The sequence below is a fragment of the Dryobates pubescens genome, chromosome 29 (genome assembly GCF_014839835.1).
Source record: "Dryobates pubescens isolate bDryPub1 chromosome 29, bDryPub1.pri, whole genome shotgun sequence".
Taxonomy (NCBI): domain Eukaryota; kingdom Metazoa; phylum Chordata; class Aves; order Piciformes; family Picidae; genus Dryobates; species Dryobates pubescens.
The window spans coordinates 4381949-4403102 of NC_071640.1; the positions used below are offsets into that span (position 1 = coordinate 4381949).

Consider the following 21154-nt stretch of genomic DNA (forward strand, 5'->3'; position numbering starts at 1 on the left):
AGGAACACATTACCCAAGTCCAGCATGCCACAGTGCTCCACAGCCCAGGAAGGATTCATGTCAGGGGGTGCCCTTGCACAGCTCCAGCTCCCCAACAGACCCCTGCCAGGGGACAATAGGGAACAGCCAAACTGGCAGCAGCCCTGGCCAGAGCTGGGGGGGTCTGCAGCTTCCCACCCCCCCCCCCCCCCCCCAAATCCCTGGGACACCCCCAGGTCCATGCAGCTGGAGCACAGCAGGATCTGGAGAGGATAGGATGGGGCATTGTGTGAGCCCCAGGACCTGCACTCAGCTCCTGCTTCCCTCCACAGCCTTGGGCAATATTTGCACTTTGGGGTACATCTCACCTAGACACACATGCACACAAACACACACACCCCTCAGGGCAAGAAGCCCCCCAGAGGAACTGCCCCAGCTTGTGGCCCAGCATCACGACAGCTACAGCGCGGCGGTGGGATCAGGCACAGCAACTCGATCTGCTCCCAGCTGCAAATATTGTCAAAGCATGGAGTGAATTTAATCAAAGCAGAGTCTGATTCAAGACTCCAGTGCTCGGGATGATGTGCACTTGAAATGAATTTCATGTGAAAGCTCGGTTTGCCAGGCACAAATACAGCCTGCATCCAGCTTCAAGGAATGTGGCGCTAGAACAAGGGGCAAGGGTTTGGAAGCAGAATAGGGTAGATTTAGACTGGACATTAGGAGGAAGTTCTTTCCTATGAGGGCAGTGGAACAGGTTGCCCAGGGACATGGTGGAAGCCTCATCCCTGGAGATATTTAAGGTCAGGCTTGGTGGGGATCTGAGCAGCAGGATCTAGTTGGCCATGTCCCTGCTTACTGCAGAGGAGTTGGACTAGATGACCTTTAAAGATCCTTTCCAACCCAGCATATTCTATGATTCTATGAATAAATGACAAGGTGAAGTAACCTGCATGGCACACTGTGAAAATTAATAATGAGGACACAGCCCTGCTCTGCTGCAAAACAGGGAACTTTGCTGTCAAGGTGACATTTTGGCAGGGAAATCACCTCTCAGGAACCAGCCCAGCACAGTCTGGAGCTCTGTGGCCTTGCAACTTGACATTTGTCACAAGCTGGTGCTCTCTCCATTCAGCTCCTATTTAGCTGGCTGTTTCTGGGTCTGAATGCAGCACTCACACGATGCACAGAAGGTTTAACTGCCTTTTTCAAGGAATATAGCAGCAGTTAGTTGTCAAAGCTGTCATTAAACTCAAGAAGTAATAATCAAATATACTCATACAAAAAGATAGAGCTCTGTAGCTCCGAGACTGATGTATGCAAAGAAAAAATTAATGCTAGGAAGCTGGATAGAAAAACATGTTTTTAGTGTAGTCAGCTTCCATTAGGAAGAAAAGGCAACCTCATTTGTGTGCCAGGAGTGGCTAATCTCCCTGCCTAGAGTGTCAGCACTCTGAGGTTTTGGGTTGTTTTTAAGTTTCTTTGCTTGTGTTTCAAAGCCCAAATGAAGCACACACTGTGTAACTCCCCTAAAGCCTTCTCTACCATCATCTCCCAAGCCTCACGGAGAACTTCAGGTGAAGAGCTGCCTGCAGTAGCTGAATCATACCTTGAAGTAAAAACATTGCTATTAGGTGACTAAGACCAAACGATTGTCTCCCCTTATTTGTTGCAACTGATGCTGTTATTAAAAACCAGACAAGTCCCTTCCCAGTCCCTCATGCTATCAGGTCTGCGTGTGCTGCTGAAATGCTGCAAAAAGGTTGTGAGTAGAGGGGTGGGCAGGGTCCAAAAGATGGGAAAAGTGCTTTGTGCTCCCCAGAGCATCCCAGCTGGGGACCAGCAGGGCTGTCAGAGGATGTTCTGTGGTGGGGTCATCTGTGACCCTTCAAAGGCAAGAACTGCATGAGGGCAGGGTGAACATCCCATAGAAACAGATTGTTGAGCAAGAAAACATACCTGCCCACTCTGGCATGTCTGTGGAGCAGGAGCAGTCAAGCAAAGATCTGAAAGCCTGCCTGTGGGAATCAACCTGGCTTTTGGGAAGATCTGAGAGCCTGCCTGTGGGAATCAACCTGGCTTTTGGGGAGATCTGAGAGCCTGCCTGTGGGAATCAACCTGGCTTTTGGGGAGATCTGAGAGCCTGCCTGTGGGAATCAACCTGGCTTTTGGGGAGATCTGAGAGCCTGCCTGTGGGAATCAACCTGGCTTTTGGGAAGATCTGAGAGCCTGCCTGCAGGAATCAACCTGGCTTTTGGGGAGATCTGAGAGCCTGCCTGCAGGAATCAACCTGGCTTTTGGGGAGATCTGAAAGCCTGCCTGCAGGAATCAACCTGGCTTTTGGGGAGATCTGAGAGCCTGCCTGTGGGAATCAACCTGGCTTTTGGGGAGATCTGAAAGCCTGCCTGTGGGAATCAACCTGGCTTTTGGGGAGATCTGAAAGCCTGCCTGCAGGAATCAACCTGGCTTTTGGGGAGATCTGAAAGCCTGCCTGTGGGAATCAACCTGGCTTTTGAGAAGATCTGAGAGCCTGCCTGTGGGAATCAACCTGGCTTTTGGGGAGATCTGAAAGCCTGCCTGTGGGAATCAACCTGGCTTTTGGGGAGATCTGAAAGCCTGCCTGTGGGAATCAACCTGGCTTTTGGGAAGAACCTGGAAGCATGGAGCATGGTGGGGGGAGAGAGGGGTGTCCACACTTAAGGGAAGGACAGTGCATGCCATGAAGTGACCTACACACAGACAGCTGAGGCAAGCAGAGCTCAAGCCTGGCTATTTGATCAAATTTATACTGGAGAAGCCACTTCTCAGTGGTTTCCTCATCCACAGCATCGCCTGAGAGCGCTGCGTCATCCAGAGCCTTCGCATCCTCATCAAGCAGAGCCCAGCAGAGCTGAAACAAGCCAGGCTCTGCTCCCCCCTTCCAAATGCTCACAGCGTTGGGAGGGAAGCCAGGAGACTTTCAGAGACATTTTAAGAAGCTGTGGGTACAGCTGCTCCTCTGCAGCATGCTGCTCCATGGCTGCCCACCCCATAGCACCAGTCCCAGGCTCAGCCTGCTCAGCAGCAGCTCCCACTGCCCTGTGGGCATCTCTGCTTTTATCTTTGGGTATCACAGGAGTTCAGAGCCCTGTCCTCTCCAAAAAGTCAAACCCAAACACTCTCACTCTTCACTTCTCACTGTTGGTATGGTAGCTTAAGTAGCCTACAGCACTGTTGGTACATCTTGCTCCCATAATGAGGTTTGCTTGGGCATGAATTTAAAGGAAAATAGGAGAATACCTTACAAAAAGCAAAATAAAGCCCTGTGGCCCAGGCAAACCTTCTTCCCTGCTTGTTTGCCTCTTTCACACCCACAAGACTTTTCAAGGTTTAAATGCAGCTTTAGGAACAGCACTCCTTTCCCCAGACTGACCTGACTTCTGCCACTCCAGCATCCTGAATTCACTCTTCTGGGAACTCTTGGATCTCACTGGGGGTGAGGTCTTCTCTCAGTGTGTTTGACTTCACCCACCTGAAAAGTGAGGTAAGGTCATACGTAAGCTGCTGTGTGCTACACTTGCCTGAAGGTGATGGAGAGATCACCCCCAGGCAAACTCCTTGGAGTTGAGGGGGTTTGTGGTGCTGCCAGATCAGTTATTTTACCCTTCAGCAGTCATTTCATGCCTGTTCCTCCTCAGCTTTCTCCCCGTGGGACTCAGCCAGGCTCTTTGGACAAACAAAACCGAGGTCTGAGCGCCGCTTGCACCCCGGCTGTGGCTGGAGAGCGTTCATCTCCTATACGTGCTCTCGGCGGCTGTTTGAAGTTCCTGCTGCCACCACCGAGCAGTGCTAAAGAAATGACTTCAGAGGTAACTGCAAGCACCACGCTGAGCCTAATTGCAAGAGGGATGGTACACATGTGGGTTTTATTATTCTTCTGAAAGCACACAATTAGAAAAGCCAATATTTTTAATGGAAGTGGTTTCAAATGCTGGTATTTATTTGCTTATTAAATGGTTTCACTGGAGATGGACCATCTTCAAAGGAGGGATTTATATATATATATATGTATATTATTTTTTTTTCCCCCAGAATGGGTATCTGGGGCTGGAGTGCTACATTATTATACATGAAACATATTTCCTTATTAGCTTTTTATTTCAGAGAACACATTTAACTGACACTTTCCTCGCTGACAGCTTGCCAAGCTTCAAAGGACAACTTCTGCAGGGCTTACAGCGATGGTGGGGCTGGGCCAGAGGAAGCTGCAGCCCAGCTGAAACACAAGCTCTGTGGAAGGAGTTTTCCCCTTGGTTTTGGAGAGCCTAAAGCCAAGGTCTCCCTTGGGACACACAAGCTGTATGCGTTTGGGCCATTGTTCAGAGGAGCACACTGCACCTCCAAGGTGTGGCCACATTGTGAGGATTTGGGTTTTTTCCTGTAATCCCAGCTGCTCCCTATCTCAGTGTGCATTTCCCAGTACAGGAAAGACCTCCCCAGAAGGCCACAGACCCAGGGGCAGGTACTGAGAGAGTTGAGGGGCTAAGCCAATGCTGGAAGATTAACTCTTGGTAACAACAAACCTGAAATCATCACCTCTCCATCTCCCTGGGACATTTGGCTGATACAGGCTTCCCTGAGGATGCTTCAGGGAAGATTGCAATGGTCAGAGGATCACATCCTCACAGGCAACCCACAGCAGTGCTGCACCCCAATGTTGCAGTAACACTAACACTCTCTCACTTAGCAAAAATCTTTTCAGCATTAAAAATAATCTCCAGCTCTCTGCTCTCCCATGGAGGCTAGAGCTCCCACACTTGTGCTAGTGGAGGCTGACACCTTACACCACAGTTTGCCCATTGAATAGCATCATGACCATCATCCACCCCTCCACCTGCCCTTCCCTGGGGCTGATGGGGACTCTAAAGCCCTTCTCCCCCGCTCAGCGCTCTGCAGCCCCCGCAGCTCACAGCCCTGCTGCCAAACCCAACTCTCACCCCTGCTGACACCTCCATCCTGTTTGTGGTGTCCTTGGCACTTCCTCCTCCAGCACTTCCAGTCCCCTGCAGCTCCCAGCCCAGCCAGCTCCAGCACAGCCCACAACTGAGCCAACATTAACAAGCAGAGACTCCAGCCCAGCCAAGGCCACCACCAAAGGCAGGAGCCTGTCCATGGGTAGATCACTGCAGCTCTTTGCCAGGACATCCAAAAGGAAGAAGAAACTACTGGAGAGAGTCCAACAGAGGACAACAAAGATGCTGAGGGGACTGGAGCATTCCTGATGAGGAGGGAAAGACTGAGAGACCTGGGGCTGTTTAGCTTGGAGAAGAGCAGCCTGAGAAGGGATCTTCTCAGTGCTGATCAATAGCTAAAGGGTGGTGGTCATGGGGATGAGCTCTTTTCAGAAGTGGCCAGTGATAGCACAAGGGGCAATGGGCAATAGGTATAAATTGGAAACCAGGAGATTTCATTTGAACTTCAGGAAAAATTTCTTTACTCTGAGGGTGCTAGAGACCTGGAGCAGACTGCCCAGAGGGATTGTGGAATCTCCCTTCTCTGGAGAGACAGCCTGGCCCAGCAGTGCCCATGGCACTAGGATGTCCTCCAAGTCCACAAAGACCCCACACAAGGCAGACCCACAAGTTCACACACCAAACCTCCATCCCAGGAGATGCAGAGTGCTCAGCACAGGGCTTCATTACCCTGAAACCAGCAACAAGCTGGCAGGCCTAGCATGTATTCATAGCGGTACCAGAGGACCGCTTTCACCAAGTAAGCCCTGGCAGTTTCTTCACTTCTTTGTTTCTCAGAGACCCAAACCCAAGTGTCAGAAATTAATAAAAGGAAAGGTTAAAGTTTTGCTTCCTTTGTGTTTTACACAGCTGCAACATGATCATCCTCTGAGATCACCTTTCTTCCCTGCAGACAGGTGAGGTAGAAGCTGTTGTCTTAGGGTACTGAACAGTAACTGGATCCCACAGACCCAGATACAGACACTGCCCTGTGAGCTTCTGCTAGGGAGAAACTGCCTCTGGTGTGTACACAGACCCTGCTGCAGGGAGAACCACCACCATGCAGGTAAGTGCTTTAGCTCACTGCTCAGCCTGCAGCAGGGAGGCTGGTATGAGGCTGCTCCCTCTGGGATAGCAGGGATCAGAGCTTTCCCTGGGCCTCTTACCTTGGCTGCTTTCTTACAGCGTTGTCAGGCCAGGTACCAAAGGCTCTCCTCTCAGGACACATTAACATTATGGGTCTCAGACCTCCAGTAACAGGTTAAAAGTAGAGGGAAATACTGAGCTGTTCCTCAGTGTGGATGCAAGGAAAGGACCCCTCTAAGCCAGAGCATGGTAGTGTCCTTCTCAGCATGGGATCTCACCCTGCCAGAAGTAGGGTTGCTTAAGTTTCTGGAAGGAAAAGAGCCTTACACTAATAATACAAAGTCCATGCTCTACAAGTCATGACTGTTTGCATGCTGAAGGAAGCCTTTCTGCTCCAGTAACAGGAGAGTTCAGTGTCCATTTCTCCTCTTCCTCAGCTGACACTCTGCAGGCTGCGGACTCACCAGTGGTGCTTCATTCTCTTTAATGTTTTGCTTTTCCATCTGCTGCTTTTCGGAGCAGATTTACTGGAGGAATACTTCCTGCGGTCACTTCCTCTTTCTTACACCGATGCAAAGACTCTGGAAATTAGGGAGAGGGCCAGGAAGCTTCATACAGATGCTCTAAAGGCCAACCTCTCTCACACTGTCAGCAGTGCAGCAACATGCTCTGATCAGGAGATATTTTTGCTTGTTCTTGTCTGCAGTAGCCCAGAAAACAGGACAAGACGCAATGTGATCAGGCAGACATGGGGCAACGTGACAGCCACCAGAGGTTATGCTGTCCTTACTCTCTTTGCCTTAGGAAAGCCAGCTTCAGTAGCCACCCAGCTGGAGATCAATGAAGAGTCTCAAAAGCACAGAGACATTATTGAAGGCAGTTTCATTGATTCTCCTGAGACGCAGACACAGAAGATGTTGATGAGCGTGGAGTGGACAGTGACTTTCTGTCCCCAGGCAAAGTATATTCTGAAAACAGATGAGGACGTGTTTGTCAGTATTCCAAGCCTGGCTGGATACTTGCTTAGCTTACAACAACTCGAGGACGTTTACATTGGGAGGGTCATTCATCAAGGAATGCCCATCAGAGACCCCCAGAGCCTTGGCTTTGTTCCCATCCACCAATACTCAGAGGAGTTTTACCCAGATTACTGCGACGGGAGCGCCTTCGTCATGTCCCAGGACACCGCTTGCAAGGTGTACGTGGCTGCCAAGGAGGTGCCAGTTTCAGTGCCCCCTGATATTTTTGTTGGGATCTGTGCTAAAAAAGCTGGCATCACTCCCATCCACAGCTCTCGTTTTTCTGGGGAGAAGCACATCAGCTACAATCGATGCTGCTATAAATTCATTTTCACCTCTTCCAACATGAAAGAGGACGAGTTATTTAAAGCCTGGAAGGAAACAAGCGAGGGGGAAGATTGCTCATTACTGGAGACCTACTATGGGCTGGTGTCCTGCAAGGTTCTGACCTACATTGATAAGTTCAAACAGTTTAACTTGGATAGAATTAAAAGTGAGCTTCTTCATTTCGTCGACTAAGATCTAACTCCTGCGCAGGAAGCCTGCGCTTTCTCTTACCAGCTGCTTTATCTTGTCAACATTTAGCAGCAACCATCTCTCATAGCTCTCTTCCCTTCAACAGCAAATGAATTCTCAACACTACAGTGTTACAGCAGCCAGGGAACTGGATGTACTCATAAACACCCTCCAAGTGCATGTAAACAAGTAAAAAAAATTAATGGGTGTTGTAAGAAACTTTGTCTGTTTGCAGGATTTCTTCCCCAGCCTTCTGAAGCCTGCTACCTTAACCCTAAACTCCTGGTGGTTTTGTTTTATCTGAGGCATCACCTGCTCCCAAAGACTTTTGTAACCAAGGGGAATCTTTTCATCCACAAAGGGAGCAGTACCAGTGGAACCACAGAACAGCTTAGAGTGGGGGCAGACATGGAACCATCATAGGGATTGCTTAGGTAAAGCAGCCCAAGGAGGCTGCACAACCTACCTGTTGGAGAATCTTCTATTTCTGCCAGCCATGGCATCAGAGAACACTGCCCCAGAGCTCCACACAGAGCATTGTGCTAGAGAACATCAGCAGTGAGGTCAGAACAAGTTCACCAGCATGCTGGAAACACCAACCTCATCCAAAAGCATTGAGATTTCCCACATTAGGAACCAGTTGGTGAACATAAAAGCTACCTATAGCTGTGTCCTCCAGGTGAAGTCCTCCACATCACCACTTTCAGCAGCAGAAAGATCAGCTCAACAGAATTGGTCTAGTTGAGCTGGGCACACATGGGAAGAGGCACACATTTCCTTTTGAGGGTCCATCTGCTCTTCCTGCTGTGACTGAAGGAAGTGGAGAGGTGCTCTGAAGGATCCACAGCTCTTAACTACCAAGTTATGCTGCTTGTTAATCAGGGTCAAATGATCAGCTCTGGTTTTAGGGATGGGTTTTGTTTGGTTTTAGCATGTTACCTCAACTTGCATTCTCCATCATTCCATGTGTTTTTCCCTCAATTACCTCCACTGTTTACTTTATGGGAAGAGGGCAGGGACCACACACTTACAAGTTTTCCCACTACATAGGATACATCAGCAACAAGTAAACCACATGGCAACATACAGCACAGGCAGGTGTCATGGGCTGAGCTGAACCTGCTGCTGATACTCAACCCCATGCTGCCATCATGCCAGCTTCAAAATGAAGCTGCTGGCTGCAGCAAAGTATCATGGGGCTTGAAGTTCAGATTGCAATACAAGAGGCTTCTCGTTCCAGATGCTGCTTCCAGTTTGTAGTTTGGGGTGCTGGGTCTTTTCTGCCAGGCTGGTTGCTGCATGCCTGGGTGAGAGGAGGTTGCTGGCTTCTGCATCTTTGCTGCACCGTTCTGTGAACAGGCTAAGGAAATTGTGCTTTGGATCATTTCCACTAAAACTCTTATCTCAACCAAGAGATTTTTTGGGGTGTGTGTATTATTCTCCCTCCTGTCTATGTGGAGAGAGAGGGGGCCTTGTGAGGGTGGGCTGTGTTAAGCCAGGCTAAGGGGTAAGCATCTGATCAATTAATCACTGTTGAGCCCAAAGCTCAACAAATCAAAGCATATGTGCATATCTTATAAAGCCCTCTTGTTTGGCATCTCTGTGTATGCTAAAATATTGTGTTTGGCAAATGCACCAAGCAAAGCAGATGCTAAAGACTCAGCACACAGAGTAGCCTTCAAAAGCAACAGCTGAAAACACACATGGAAGAGACTCATGAATTGCAGAAAAGGTTTCTGTATTGATTTCTTTTAGAGATTTCAGGATACAGCTCACACAGAGCTACCAATGCATGAAGCCACCCCAAATAACAAAGCTCAACTGTCCACTACAAGAGCATTTCCTTTTAAGTGCTCTCATGTTTTTTCTGGATGTGGGATTGGTGAAGCTTCTGTGCTCTCTCTTGTTCACAAATGAGACACTGAGTACTGCACTCCTCACTAGCAGATGTTTATTATGCACACCGAGGATGAAAGCATCAGCAGGAGTATGATGTTGGTGACAGCTTTTGTACGTACTGGATCACAAACAAGGGAAACCACCTGCACCCAGACAGCTTATTGAACATTAAGGGAACTTCCCCCACTACCCTGCTTCTCTGAGCCCACTGGCTCCTCAGCAGCAGCTTTAGGCAGGCAACAGCATCACCTCTGCTACAGTTACCATAAGCAAGAAGAGAGGTTCTGTGTGACTAGGGTGATCCTACTTCAACTGGCAGTGGGGACACAGGGTGAGTACTTTCCATAGAGGTACACTGACCTGACACTACCAAAGGAGTGATTTCATATTATGCTCCCCTCAGCTGTTCCTTAGATTTCTTCCTTACATCCTCAAAAATGTAAACCTTTTGTAGAAGGTACCTTGTGGTCTCTGTTTATAGACAGACACTAGTGTCCAGCTAGTCCTGCATCTCACCTGCAGCGAGCTGATCCTCTTCAACAGAAGATTACGACCTTGTACGGTACTGCTTCCACTCCCCTAATTCAGATCACGCCCTTAAATATGAAAGCTTTACATTCTAACTTTTGTTCTAACTCAGGCAACTCAAATAATAGTTTCAAAATAACAAGATTTAAAAAAAAAAAAAAAATCTGTTAAAAAAATAATGTAAACAATTGAAGATTTGGTTCTGAAGTAGATTTGTAGTGCTATAGCTCATGCTCCATTCAGCAAGTCAACTGAGCTGCCACACAAAGTCGCAGTCAACAAGGGAGACCGAGCTCCCAGTTTGGTTTTATAACACACCAGAGTGTGCACTCATTTGTTTTCAAGAGGGCTAAAAGCTTTTTTTTTTGTGTATTTCATCCTCATCATAAAATGTAAACAAAGTATTCAAGCAAGACTCACATCCAGCAAGCTGCAAATAAAACAATCCGGTTTGTGCTCCCTCCTGTGGACAGAATGCCACCTAGCTCATTCCTACCAACAGGCTTTCTGACAGAACATGACTGGCTAAATGCTCCATGGAAGAGCCTGCTTCAGCAGGTATCAGAAAAAATAGAGAAACTAAGGCAGCATCTGAGATTACAAACCTCAAGGTGTTTTGATGGTTGGGCTTTTTAAATTGAGTTGTGATCTGCTGAAGAAACCAGACAGGAACTCCAAACCCAACACCAGTTTATCTAAACACTGATAATTCTGCAGAGTAAGACAGTGAGCAGCTGACAAGGTGCTCATCTTGGCGACTTGTCTCACGACAGCACACAGAGACCTTCTGCCATGACACTCTAGGGGAAAATATGCTGTGCCCTATAGGGTTTGATTTGCTCTCATGACTCCTTTCAAAGAGAGTCAAAGTGCTTCACAATCCTTTGAAGAGACAATCGAAAAGAGACTCCAGCGTGGGGAGCCTTTACACCTTCTATCTTGACACTTATTTCAGCAACATGGTTTGCAGGAAGGGGAACCAAGACACCAGTGACATTATTCTGCTCCTTCCACAGCTGTAGTAGAAACTGCCTTGACATAATAAGGGCCCTCGCGCAAGTAAGCCCTGAGCCTCAAGTAATACTGATTGCCAAAGACTTCCGCAATGGTTTTGGAGTTCACAAGGGCCTTCACCAGGTCGTATTTGGCATCCTTTGAAGCTTTGTCAGGCTCCACAGATCTGTCAACAATGTACTCCACAAACCCTGGACTGTCAAGCATCAGCTTCTGGGCCCATGGTTGGTTTGCAATAGCCTGAACGAGGAGACAAAAGAGGAGGGAAAGGGAAACAGCTCATTTAAAGTCCCCCCAAACAATCAGGCAGTAGGTTGCTAGGCAAATAGCCAAGGAACAGATGAAAATGAAATGGGATATTCATTCTACACAGTAGTTACACAACCACTCCTCAAATTAAGCAGCAGGGTTTAACTCTGGAAAGCAAGTACAGCTCAGTGCTTACCTTAAGTGAATTATCACAGCAGTGCCTCTGGTATGAAAGCAGCAGCCCAGAGCACGGCTGTACCTTTCTTAATCCTCTCCCGTTCATAGGAAATGAAGCACTACAGGCATGACATGGCTGCTGCATGATTTAAATGGGGAGTGCCAGTGGGGCTCAGTGATACATGCCTGACCTCTGACCCTGCAGATGTTTATGGCATTCACTTCACCTGGCACTGAATGGCAATACAATCCAGCACTAATCTTTCAAGAGAAGCAGCACTTACTGTAAACACCCGTAAAGCCCCACAGTGCAGATCAGGGAATGGCTGAGTACTGATGCTCCTGAACAGTTCCAAAGGCTGGCTAGACAAGGATGTAAACCATGATTCAGTCATTCTCAGAAGGTCTTCTGTCTGCTGCTCTGGCTACACAGAGCACACAAAAATGGAAGCTTGATTAGGACTAGGAAAAGCTTTCAAGTTACGTGTTCAATAGTTAGGAAGTTATTTGCAATTAACCACCAGCAGCAGATTAAACCAAAAGAGTTTAAACTTGCAACTTATTTTCACAAGTGAAGAAGTGAGAAGATTCCAGAGGCACCTTAGAGCTGCCTTTCAATACCTGAAGGGATCCTACAGGAAAGCTGGAGAGGGACTTTTCATAGGGCAATAGGACAAGGGGGAATGGTTTGAAGCCAAGGGAGAGCAGGGTTTGACTGGAGCTAAGGAAGAAGTTCTTCAGTATGAGGGTGGTGAGACTCCAGAATAGGCTGCCCATGAAGGCTGTGAATGCCTCCTCCCTGGGGGTGTTCAAGGCCAGGCTGGATGAGGCCCTGAGCAGCCAAGTCTAGTTGAGAGGCATCCCTGCCCATGGCAGGAGGTTGGAGTAGATGATCTCTGAGGTCTCTTCCAATCTAAGCCATTTCAGGATTCTATGATTTAGCTTGGAGTAAAGATGTATCAAAATCAATTTCTTTCAACAAGTGCTGTGCTGAGTGCAGCCTTGCAAGACAAGTGAAAAAGACTTATTGGCCTATTTAAAGCTCCACTATTACAAGCAGATCACTGGAGGGCTTAGAGCAGTTTGACAGCACACTCTTTAAAACACAAACATACTGAAGCATTTACTTTCACTCCCTTGCCAGTGCTGTCTTGACTTTGTGTTTTACAAACAGATATCAGAACACCTGGCTTCTTACAAACCCAAACTTTAAGCAAACAAATATTAAGGGATCTCAAAACAGTCAAGTTATTGACTCCTGAAATACATCATAGAATACCTTAGGTTGGAAGGGACCTTAGATACCATCTACTGCAACCTTCCTGCCACAGGAGGCTGAACAACTCCAGCTTCCTCAGCCTATCCTCATAGCAGAGGTGTTCCAGCCCCTGGATCATCTCTGTGGCCCTACTCCTGACTTGCTCCAACAGCTCTGTGTCTTTCTTATGATGGGGACACCAGAACTGGACACAGTATTCAAGGTGGGGATCTCTCAACAGAGTTAAGGGGCAGAATCCCCTCTGCTGCCCCACTGGCCTCATTCCTCTTGATGCAGCCTAGGATATGATTTGCCTTCTAGCAAGCACACTGCAGACTCATGTTGAGCTTCTCAATCAACACACCCAGGTCTCTGTGTTCAGAGCTATTCTCAACTCACACTGTACCCAGCCTGTATTTGTGCCTAGGATTAGAACAGAATAAGCCAGGTTGGAAGAGACCTTTGAGATTGAGTCCAACCTATCATCCAACGCTATCTAATCAACTAAACCATGGCACCAAGCACCCCATCCAGTCTCTTCCTAAACACCTCCAGTGATGGTGACTCCACCACCTCCCTGAGCAGCACATTCCCATGGCCAATCTCTCTTTCTATGAAGAACTTCTTCCTAACATCTAGCCTAAACTTCCCCTGGCACAGCTTGAGACTGTGTCCTCTTGTTCTGGTGCTGGTTGCCTGAGAGAAGAGAACAGCCCCCACCTCCCTTCAGGTAGCTGTAGACAGCAGTAAGGTCTGCCCTGAGCCTCCTCTTCTCCAGGCTAAGCAACCCCAGCTCCCTCAGCCTCTCCTCATAGGGCTTGCGCTCCAAACCCCTCCCCAGCTTTGTTGCCCTTCTCTGGGCATGTTCCAGCACTGCAAAAGGTCTTCACACAGACACACACACACAGTAATTTCATCCTTGTGTATTAAAAGAACCCTAAACAAACAAACAAAACCAAACAACACCCAACAACAACAGGAAAAAAACCCAACCAACCCCAACCACAAACTTACAGGCAAGTAGAGAAGAGAGGAAATTGCATCCAAGCACCGCAGTCGTAGCTCCGTGGGGGCATTCTTTGCCTGGTGTCCTATTTTGGTTAACAGATTTTGGAATCTACTTCCTTTGGAAAAAAAAAAAACACAAAACAAAAGGATTTTACAGACCTCTACAGGAGTACAAAGTCACCTGCCAGTCACACTACACTCAGTGCAGTCAGAGTGTTTCTCAGGTTTAGTGTACGGCACTTCTTGCTTTACTGTAATAAAGGCAATCTCGGATTCTCTTTGCTTCCTGTGCACCTAGGAAAGGTCAATCCAAAGCTGATGTTAATTCTCCAGGCTACTCAGACATTTCCAGAAAGGAAGCTGTGTGTCAGAGATAACTCAGTTATCTTGGGAAGCATGGACTCTAGTACACTTGTAACTGTAAATCTCATTCTATAAAGCTCCAATGGCTGCCTGCTAACACAGATTTTCACTTCAAGCCTAGACCAGCAGCACAAGTCAGCTAGTGTCCACTTTCAATCCTACCAACAGTTTTCTATTAAGAGAACCAGAGCAGTCTTCACAGAAAGCATCATTATGTGAAAACTCAGGGGGTTTCTAATTCCAGTGAGAAGGTCATGACATCAGGAGTCTACAGTAGCACAACTACTGATGATTCACATGATGCAGCTCACTAGGAAAGAATAATCTGCATCACACTTGTGACTCCAGAATCCCATTTCACACTGCCATGCCTGGCAGACAGCTAAAAACCACCTGATTTGCTACTCAGATACCTTTACAGAATCACAGAGTGTTAGGGGTTGGAAGGGACCCTGAAAGATCAGTCCAACCACCCTGCCAGAGCAGGATCACCTAGACTGAATCACACAGGAACTTATCCAGGTGGGGTTTGAATATCTCCAGAGAAGACTCCACAACCCCCCTGGGCAGCCTGTTCCAATCTTCTGTCACCCTCACAGTGAATTTTTCCCCCCTCATGTTTACATGGAACTTCCCATGCCTCAACTTCTACCCAGTGCCCCTTGCCCTGTCACTGGGCATCACCAAGAGCCTGACCCCAGCCTCTTGGCACTCATCCTTTACCTAAACATTAATGGATTATCAGCTAAATAACCACACATTTCAATTTATTTCTGCCTCTTTCTTGTAGATGAGGACACACAGGAAAGGTTTGACTAAAGGAAACAGAAAAAAAGAAAGAAACTAACTGGTTTTCTGCAAAACCTGTTTGCCTTCCACATTTGATCCCAGGATTCCAAGTGTGTCCACAGCCACTCCAATCATGGTTGGGTCCTGACTTTCTGCCATCTCAAAGACTTTCTCCACAAAGACAGGGTAGCGTTCACAGATCTGCTGTGGACTGTCCACAACAGCCAGGTTTCCAAAAAACTTAACAAACCCTGGAAGAAGAAGACAAAGAATGAATTGATTAAAGAAAAAAAACCCACAGAAAAAAAATCACACATTCAGAGTGGAGGAACAGTAACTTCAGCAACATCAACAGTAAGTGTTCATTAACATCAGACTGTTTCCCTGCTAAACCAGCACAGCCAGCTTGGGGCTCCCTCTATTCAGTTTGAGGCTCCCAAGTTCAAGGGAGACAGGGATCTATGGGAGTCCAACTGAGAGCTTCAAGGATGATTAAGGGACTTGAACAACTCTCCTAGGAAGAGAGACTGAGAGAACTGGGGCTGTTTAGTCTGGAGAAGAAAAGGCTGAGAAGTGATCTTATGAATGTCTCTAAATATCTGAGGGGTGGGATGAAGGTGCCAGTCTCCTTTCAGTGGTGCCCAGTAACAGGACAAGGAACAATGGGTAGAAGCTGGAACGAAGTTCCACCTCAACATGAGGAGAAACTTCTTCAGTGAGGGTGCCTGAACCCTGGAGCAGGCTGCTGAGAGAGGCTGTGGAGTCTCCTCAGGAGACTTTGAAGACCCATCTGGACCCATTCCTGTGTGGCCTGCCCTAGGTGATGCTACTTTGACAGGGGGGGTGGATCTGACACTCTCTAGAGGTCCCTTCCAAACCCTACCATTCTATGAGTCTATTAAGCCTGAATACTGTTTGTGAAATGCATCAGAGTAAAGACAGAAGTAAGGAACAAGCCAGTATTTGGGAAGCTGCTTAATTCGTAATGTTAACAATTGTCACCTTGGATTCAGAAACTACTTCAAATGTGCAGCACAGCCTCTCCAGCTCTTGCCTGCACTACTGCTGTTAGCAGCATTGTACCTGTAAACACTCATGCATTCATTTTTTGGGTACATCCAACACACACATTCTAGCATTCCAAAAACTTCACAGGAGCTTTCAAAACAACGAGATGTAACAGTCCTCTCCTTTTCAGTCACTAATGCAAACAAGCAGCAAACACCAGAAGGAAGAAATGCATGATGTAACCTGGTAAATAGAAGCCTGAGAAGGGATCAGACTCTGCACCAACGATGATGTTTGAAATCTTATCAATGACTCCCTGCTGAGCAAGATACTGACGCCCATGGGGGGTGTGGGCCAGCGAGGTCACCATCTCTATACATGTAGCCCTGGAACAGAGAAACAGTTGTTTGGCCTTATTTCAGATGGGGTTTTGAAGTACTCAGTGCTTAATTAGAAACAGGCTTTCTACCCTCAAGACAAAACCCAAGCTACCCCAACTGTCCAACACTCCTCCAACTCAGCTTAGTTTAGGTGTTTAGTTGGAAAGAATTCTGAAGCATTTAAGCAACAGCTCAGTGTTAGAATTATCTCAACACAATGGGGAAACTTCAGCTTGGGTCTCAAATTTAAGTGTACAGTAGAATAGAATTAACCAGGTTGGAAGAGACCTTTGAGACCATCAAGTCCAACCTATCATCCAACACCATCTAATCAACTAAACCATGGCACCAAGCACCCCATCCAGTCTCTTCCTAAACTCCTCCAGGGATGGCGACTCCACACCTCCCTGGGGAGCCTATTCCAATGGCCAATAACTCTTTCTATGAGGAACTTCTTCCTAACACCCAGAAAAGATGGTAAATCAGTATTTTGGTATTTGGCACCCCAGGCTGTTTGAGAATGACAGAACAAGAGGAAATGGACTCAAACTGCAACAGGGGAGCTTTAGCCTGGACATTAGGAAAAAATATTTCCCAGTCAGTCATTGGAAGGGGCTGCCCAGGGAGGTGGTTGAGTCACCAACCCTGGATGTATTTAAAGGTCATTTAGATGTGGTGCTTGGGGATATGGTTTAGGGGTGAACTTTGTAGTGTAGGGTTAAGGGTTGGACTTCATGATCAAGGGTCTTCTCCAACCTCTGTGTGTGATTCTGTGTGAAGAGGCAGACAAAGTGTTTTCCTTAAAAGGGTTTCACATGCAACAGACACCAATGTGCTTAAAGAATGTTGACTTGAGTTTTAACAACAGGGAAAATGTTACTGCCAACATACCTGACCAGCACATCCTCTCCAGTCAGCTCTCCAATTAACTCTGATATTAATCCACTCTTTGCACAGTAATTTAGTGACTCTGCTGACACTGAAGAAATCTCAACAATTAACTAAATAAAAGCACAGGGGGAAGGAAAAAAGGATGGTTTATAAAAACATACCAATGATAACAATTCCCAGTAATGGCCAAATGCATCTTATAATGCTGACTAGTGAGTATAGAACTTCATGATTAAGCTAAATATTTGCTTGGAACAAGTTCCTAAGAGGCTCCAAGTTCACAGCACATGCATCTGATTTCTAATCACAGACATCTTTTCTTCAGAGGATCATCACTGCTATCCCCATTAAGCTCTAGAATGTCTATATTATATTGTTTCTCCTTTGCCATACATATCTAGGCTGGCCCTCTTGGCATCTCTCTTGGCCTCCTCCCCACTCCAGAAGTTCCAATAGCACTTCACATCCAAAGGCCATGAGACTACAGTTATTTTACTTTCAGAGAAGTAAATATTTTACTCTATCTTTACTAACTCTGTGCAACCCCTCCAATGCCCTAGGCACAACAAGCAGAAAATGAAAGATGCAAGTAGTGCTTCACAACTTTGTCCCATAAACTGAAGTCTGACATCATTTGAGGGCCACTTCTGCATTCTTCCTGCTCTCTTCCAGCCTTGAGCACAGAGATAACAAAAAGCTTGTGCAGAAGAGATGAATACCAATTTAAAAGCAAGCCATCAAATCCAGATAGTAATTAAGAACTGCTGGCCAAGAGAAGTGCAACACCCTGCCACACAAATGCTAATGTGGATGGCCTCCCTACCTCATAAACTCTGTATCGAACGATGTCATTTGTTGCCATGACATTTTTCAAGTCACTCAACAAACTGCTCACAAACAAAGCCTCTAAACCTTCTTGTGTCTGTGCTATTCTTGAGAGAGACTTGATGGCCTGGAAACAAAAACAAGAGCTCATTAGAAACAAAAAGACAAACCCACAAAGGTAAGAAAACCCAAGATGATCTGACTTAGCTTCAATGTTATTGACTAACGTTTTAAATCAATTTATGCATCTCAACTTCTAATTCAGTCTTCACTGACTGGAACAGGTTGCCCTGGGAGGTCATGAACTGGACCCTGGAGGCGTTCAAGGCCAAACTGGATGAGGCTTTGAGCAACCTGGTCTAGTGGAAGGTGTCCCTGCCCATGGCAGTGGAGTTGGAACTAGATGATCTTTGAGGTCCTTTCCAACCTAAACCATTCTGTAAACCTATGAAGGGCCATCTATGGTTACTGTGATCCAAGTCTCTGTCATCAAGCTCAGAGCTATGAGCTCTCTTTGGCACCATCAGCTACTGGAAGGTAACAGTTCCAGGTGCATTTTCCACCACATCTAAGTAACTTCTCCACTTAAAGCACCTACACGCTTGGAACATCTTTCAAGCCACATAAGCTCTCTTTTCTTCCCAGAAGAGCAGAGGCTACCATCTCAGAGAGTAGAACAGATGTTCTGTGAAGTGCCTGTATCAGTTTGCAGAGGAAGAAAGCATGCAGTGCTTACCTCTTTAGCCACTGCTATTTTCTCTCCACCGATGCAATTTATGATTTGCCTCAACAGTTCAGGGCTGCTGAGAATTTCTGTAACAGCCTCTGAATCTTCAACAATCCTCCCAACCTACAGACATGATTAAATAATTACAGAAAACAGCACTCAACCAAACTTTCCCCCCCACCATTCAAGCACTGGAACAGCTGGCCAGACAAAATGACCACTTTTCAAGATACTCAAAAATCAGCTGGATAGTTCCCTGAGGAGCTCAGGGCAGAGCTCTATCCCCTCCTCCCGGAGGAAAACTCTGTACCTGACATATAGTGAGGATCTTCACAGAATCGTCGGGGTGGAAAAGCCCTTTCTGAAGCTCTTCTCTGAGGTTCTGGATCACATAGACCGGGTCCAGGGCCTGCAGGAGCCTCTCCAGGATGGAAACACACGCAGACACCTGCTCCCTGGGCGGAACAGAGAGGAAACTAAGCCTTCCAGGACAGGGGAGCCGCCGGGTGCTCTCAAATCCTCACCTGTGCCTGCCCCCGCCCTGAAGAGGGGCAGGAAAGGAGATGGGGTAGCAGCAGGAGCCACCCCGCTGCGGGAGAAAGGGCGAGAGGTAGCGGCGAGCCCGGGTCGGGCAACAGGGCCCTGCCGCCACTCACCGGTCATTAACGCTCAGGAGGGCGAAGAGCGCTCCCAGGTGATCGTCGCTGAGGCGGGCGCGGAGGACTGCAGGCGGTACGGCTTGCACGGCGAGCCGCAAAGCCCGCAGCTCCTCCAACGGCGTGTCCCGCCGGGCCGCCCGCTCCAGCAGCTCCACCACCGCCTCCGCCATCTTGGCACCGCCGGACAGCATCGCGAGAGCGCCCGCCCCTAGCAACCGCCGCGCGTCGCCAGGGGCCTCTTTCGCGTCCGCCAGCCGCTAACAAAATGGCGGCCGCGTCCCGCCCTCCTCTTGGCTCCGCCCTTCCCGCGGTCTGATTGAGCGGTCGAGGGAGGGGCGGGGTCACGGCGGGATGTGCACCGCGGGGCGTGGCTGGGTGCCGGGCACCGCCCGGTACGGGGAGAAGTGGGGCAAAGGTGGTGGTGTGGGCAGCTGGGAGTGGAAAAACCTCAGCCAGGAGAGTCCAGGCGAGCCTGCCAGCGCCCGCATGCAGCGGACACTCGCTGGACTCTGGAAACAGAGCCTGGAAGGACAGGGCGTTGTCCCACGTGTGACATGGGGATTCGGCCCTAAGGTGACAGCTGCGCTCCAGGAATGGTAAAAGAATAAGGTTAAGAATTTAACAAGTCATTTCAGCTGAAATATGGTGGAGGCATCACGGAGAGTTCCTAACCCTGCATAGGATATAAACCAATGTGTGTTACGTGTTCTGCTGCTGCTCACTTAGACATCAGATCACGAAATGTAGAACCTCGGGACTGAAGAGGAGCCAAGAAACCTTGGGCAATTAGAATGCTAAACCACACACCCCTAAAGTAAAAATGAACTTGCTAATTAGGCAACCTCCCCGAGCCTCCTTCAAACCATTAGGTAGCACACGCACATATGTTCTGGGATGGGCAGGGGATATGATGACTAACGGAGTGTGTGTGCTAACAGAAATGTGTGCCTGGCCGTGGTGATGGATGCCTGGCACACTGTTCTGCAAAAGGAAGACAAATAGCTCAGTGTGGCGATTGGCTTTTGGGCACCAGGTGAAAAACCTTTATTAGGGACAACACTGGGATGGGTCCCACTGGCTGGGAGGAGGGTGGAGTGCTGGGACCTCGTCCTGTGTTGCTGCCCATCCCTGCTCACAGTGATGGGGACAGCTCGGTCTGGGACATGCTGCAAGAAAACATGCAGTTTGCTTCACAGCAGCAGTGGAAAATGCCCTTTTTTCAGCCCACAAACAATAAGGAAGACAACTGAGTGTAATAAATCTATGGCTGTTACCACACTGCAGAGCCCAGGGGTATTTCATTGCTCCCCAAGGCCTCCAAGCAGGCAGTGCATCTTCAGCCTCTTCCATTGCCAGCTGGGACAGTGCACAGAGGTGCAGCCATCAGGCTCTCATCTGAACACCAGCAGGGCTACAGCTCTGCAGGCTGACAATAAATGTGTTTTCCTGACAGCTGATGAGAACTGACAAGAATAATAAAGGATGACACAGACTGGAGCGCTCTGTCCTCTGTGCTGGATTTCTTACAGGAGCATTTTGGGCCCAAACAACACAAAATAGCAACTTCTAAGTAGATTCTACCCAAAGAGCCCCAACAATATTAAATCTGAGAAAATTACTATTTTCTAGATGGAAGAATTAAGGCAAAATGTTCCAAATGGCATCACTGAGTGCCTCAAGGGCACCTGGGACAGGAAGGTCTGGAAAGGCTCCAATGCACTTCAGTTCTTACACTGAAGGGAGCAATTTCTCCAGCAGATGTTGGTGCACAGTTTTGATATCAGCACC

At 47.9% G+C, this 21154-nt stretch overlaps 2 protein-coding genes across 2 annotated transcripts; one reads left to right on the plus strand and one right to left on the minus strand.

The window, feature by feature from the left end:
- Window positions 1-4451: 4451 nt before the first annotated feature.
- On the plus strand, window positions 4452-8881 carry B3GALT9 (beta-1,3-galactosyltransferase 9). Its single transcript, XM_009907515.2, has 2 exons — window positions 4452-6036; window positions 6494-8881. Exons 1-2 carry the CDS (start codon window positions 6031-6033, stop codon window positions 7592-7594), a joined length of 1107 nt encoding a protein of 368 aa, XP_009905817.1. The 5' UTR covers window positions 4452-6030; the 3' UTR covers window positions 7595-8881.
- Window positions 8882-10589: 1708 nt separating this feature from the next.
- Window positions 10590-19572, minus strand: PSMD5 (proteasome 26S subunit, non-ATPase 5). The gene is made up of 10 exons (XM_009907517.2): window positions 19364-19572; window positions 19018-19162; window positions 18717-18830; window positions 17979-18107; window positions 17156-17265; window positions 16128-16270; window positions 14936-15127; window positions 13731-13840; window positions 11743-11883; window positions 10590-11272 (listed from the first exon to the last, which is right to left on the minus strand). Exons 1-10 carry the CDS (start codon window positions 19555-19557, stop codon window positions 11015-11017), a joined length of 1536 nt encoding a protein of 511 aa, XP_009905819.2. The 5' UTR covers window positions 19558-19572; the 3' UTR covers window positions 10590-11014.
- Window positions 19573-21154: the final 1582 nt, after the last annotated feature.

Excerpts from the sequence above, each read along its gene's own strand:
- PSMD5 (XM_009907517.2), bottom strand. The coding sequence starts at position 19,557 with ATGCTGTCCGGCGGTGCCAAGATGGCGGAGGCGGTGGTGGAGCTGCTG. Across the intron at positions 18,831-19,017 it reads AGATCCTCACTATATGTCAG|GTTGGGAGGATTGTTGAAGA; the intron begins GTACAGAGTTTT and ends TCATGTCTGTAG. Across the intron at positions 17,266-17,978 it reads TTCGATACAGAGTTTATGAG|TTAATTGTTGAGATTTCTTC; the intron begins GTAGGGAGGCCA and ends GCTTTTATTTAG.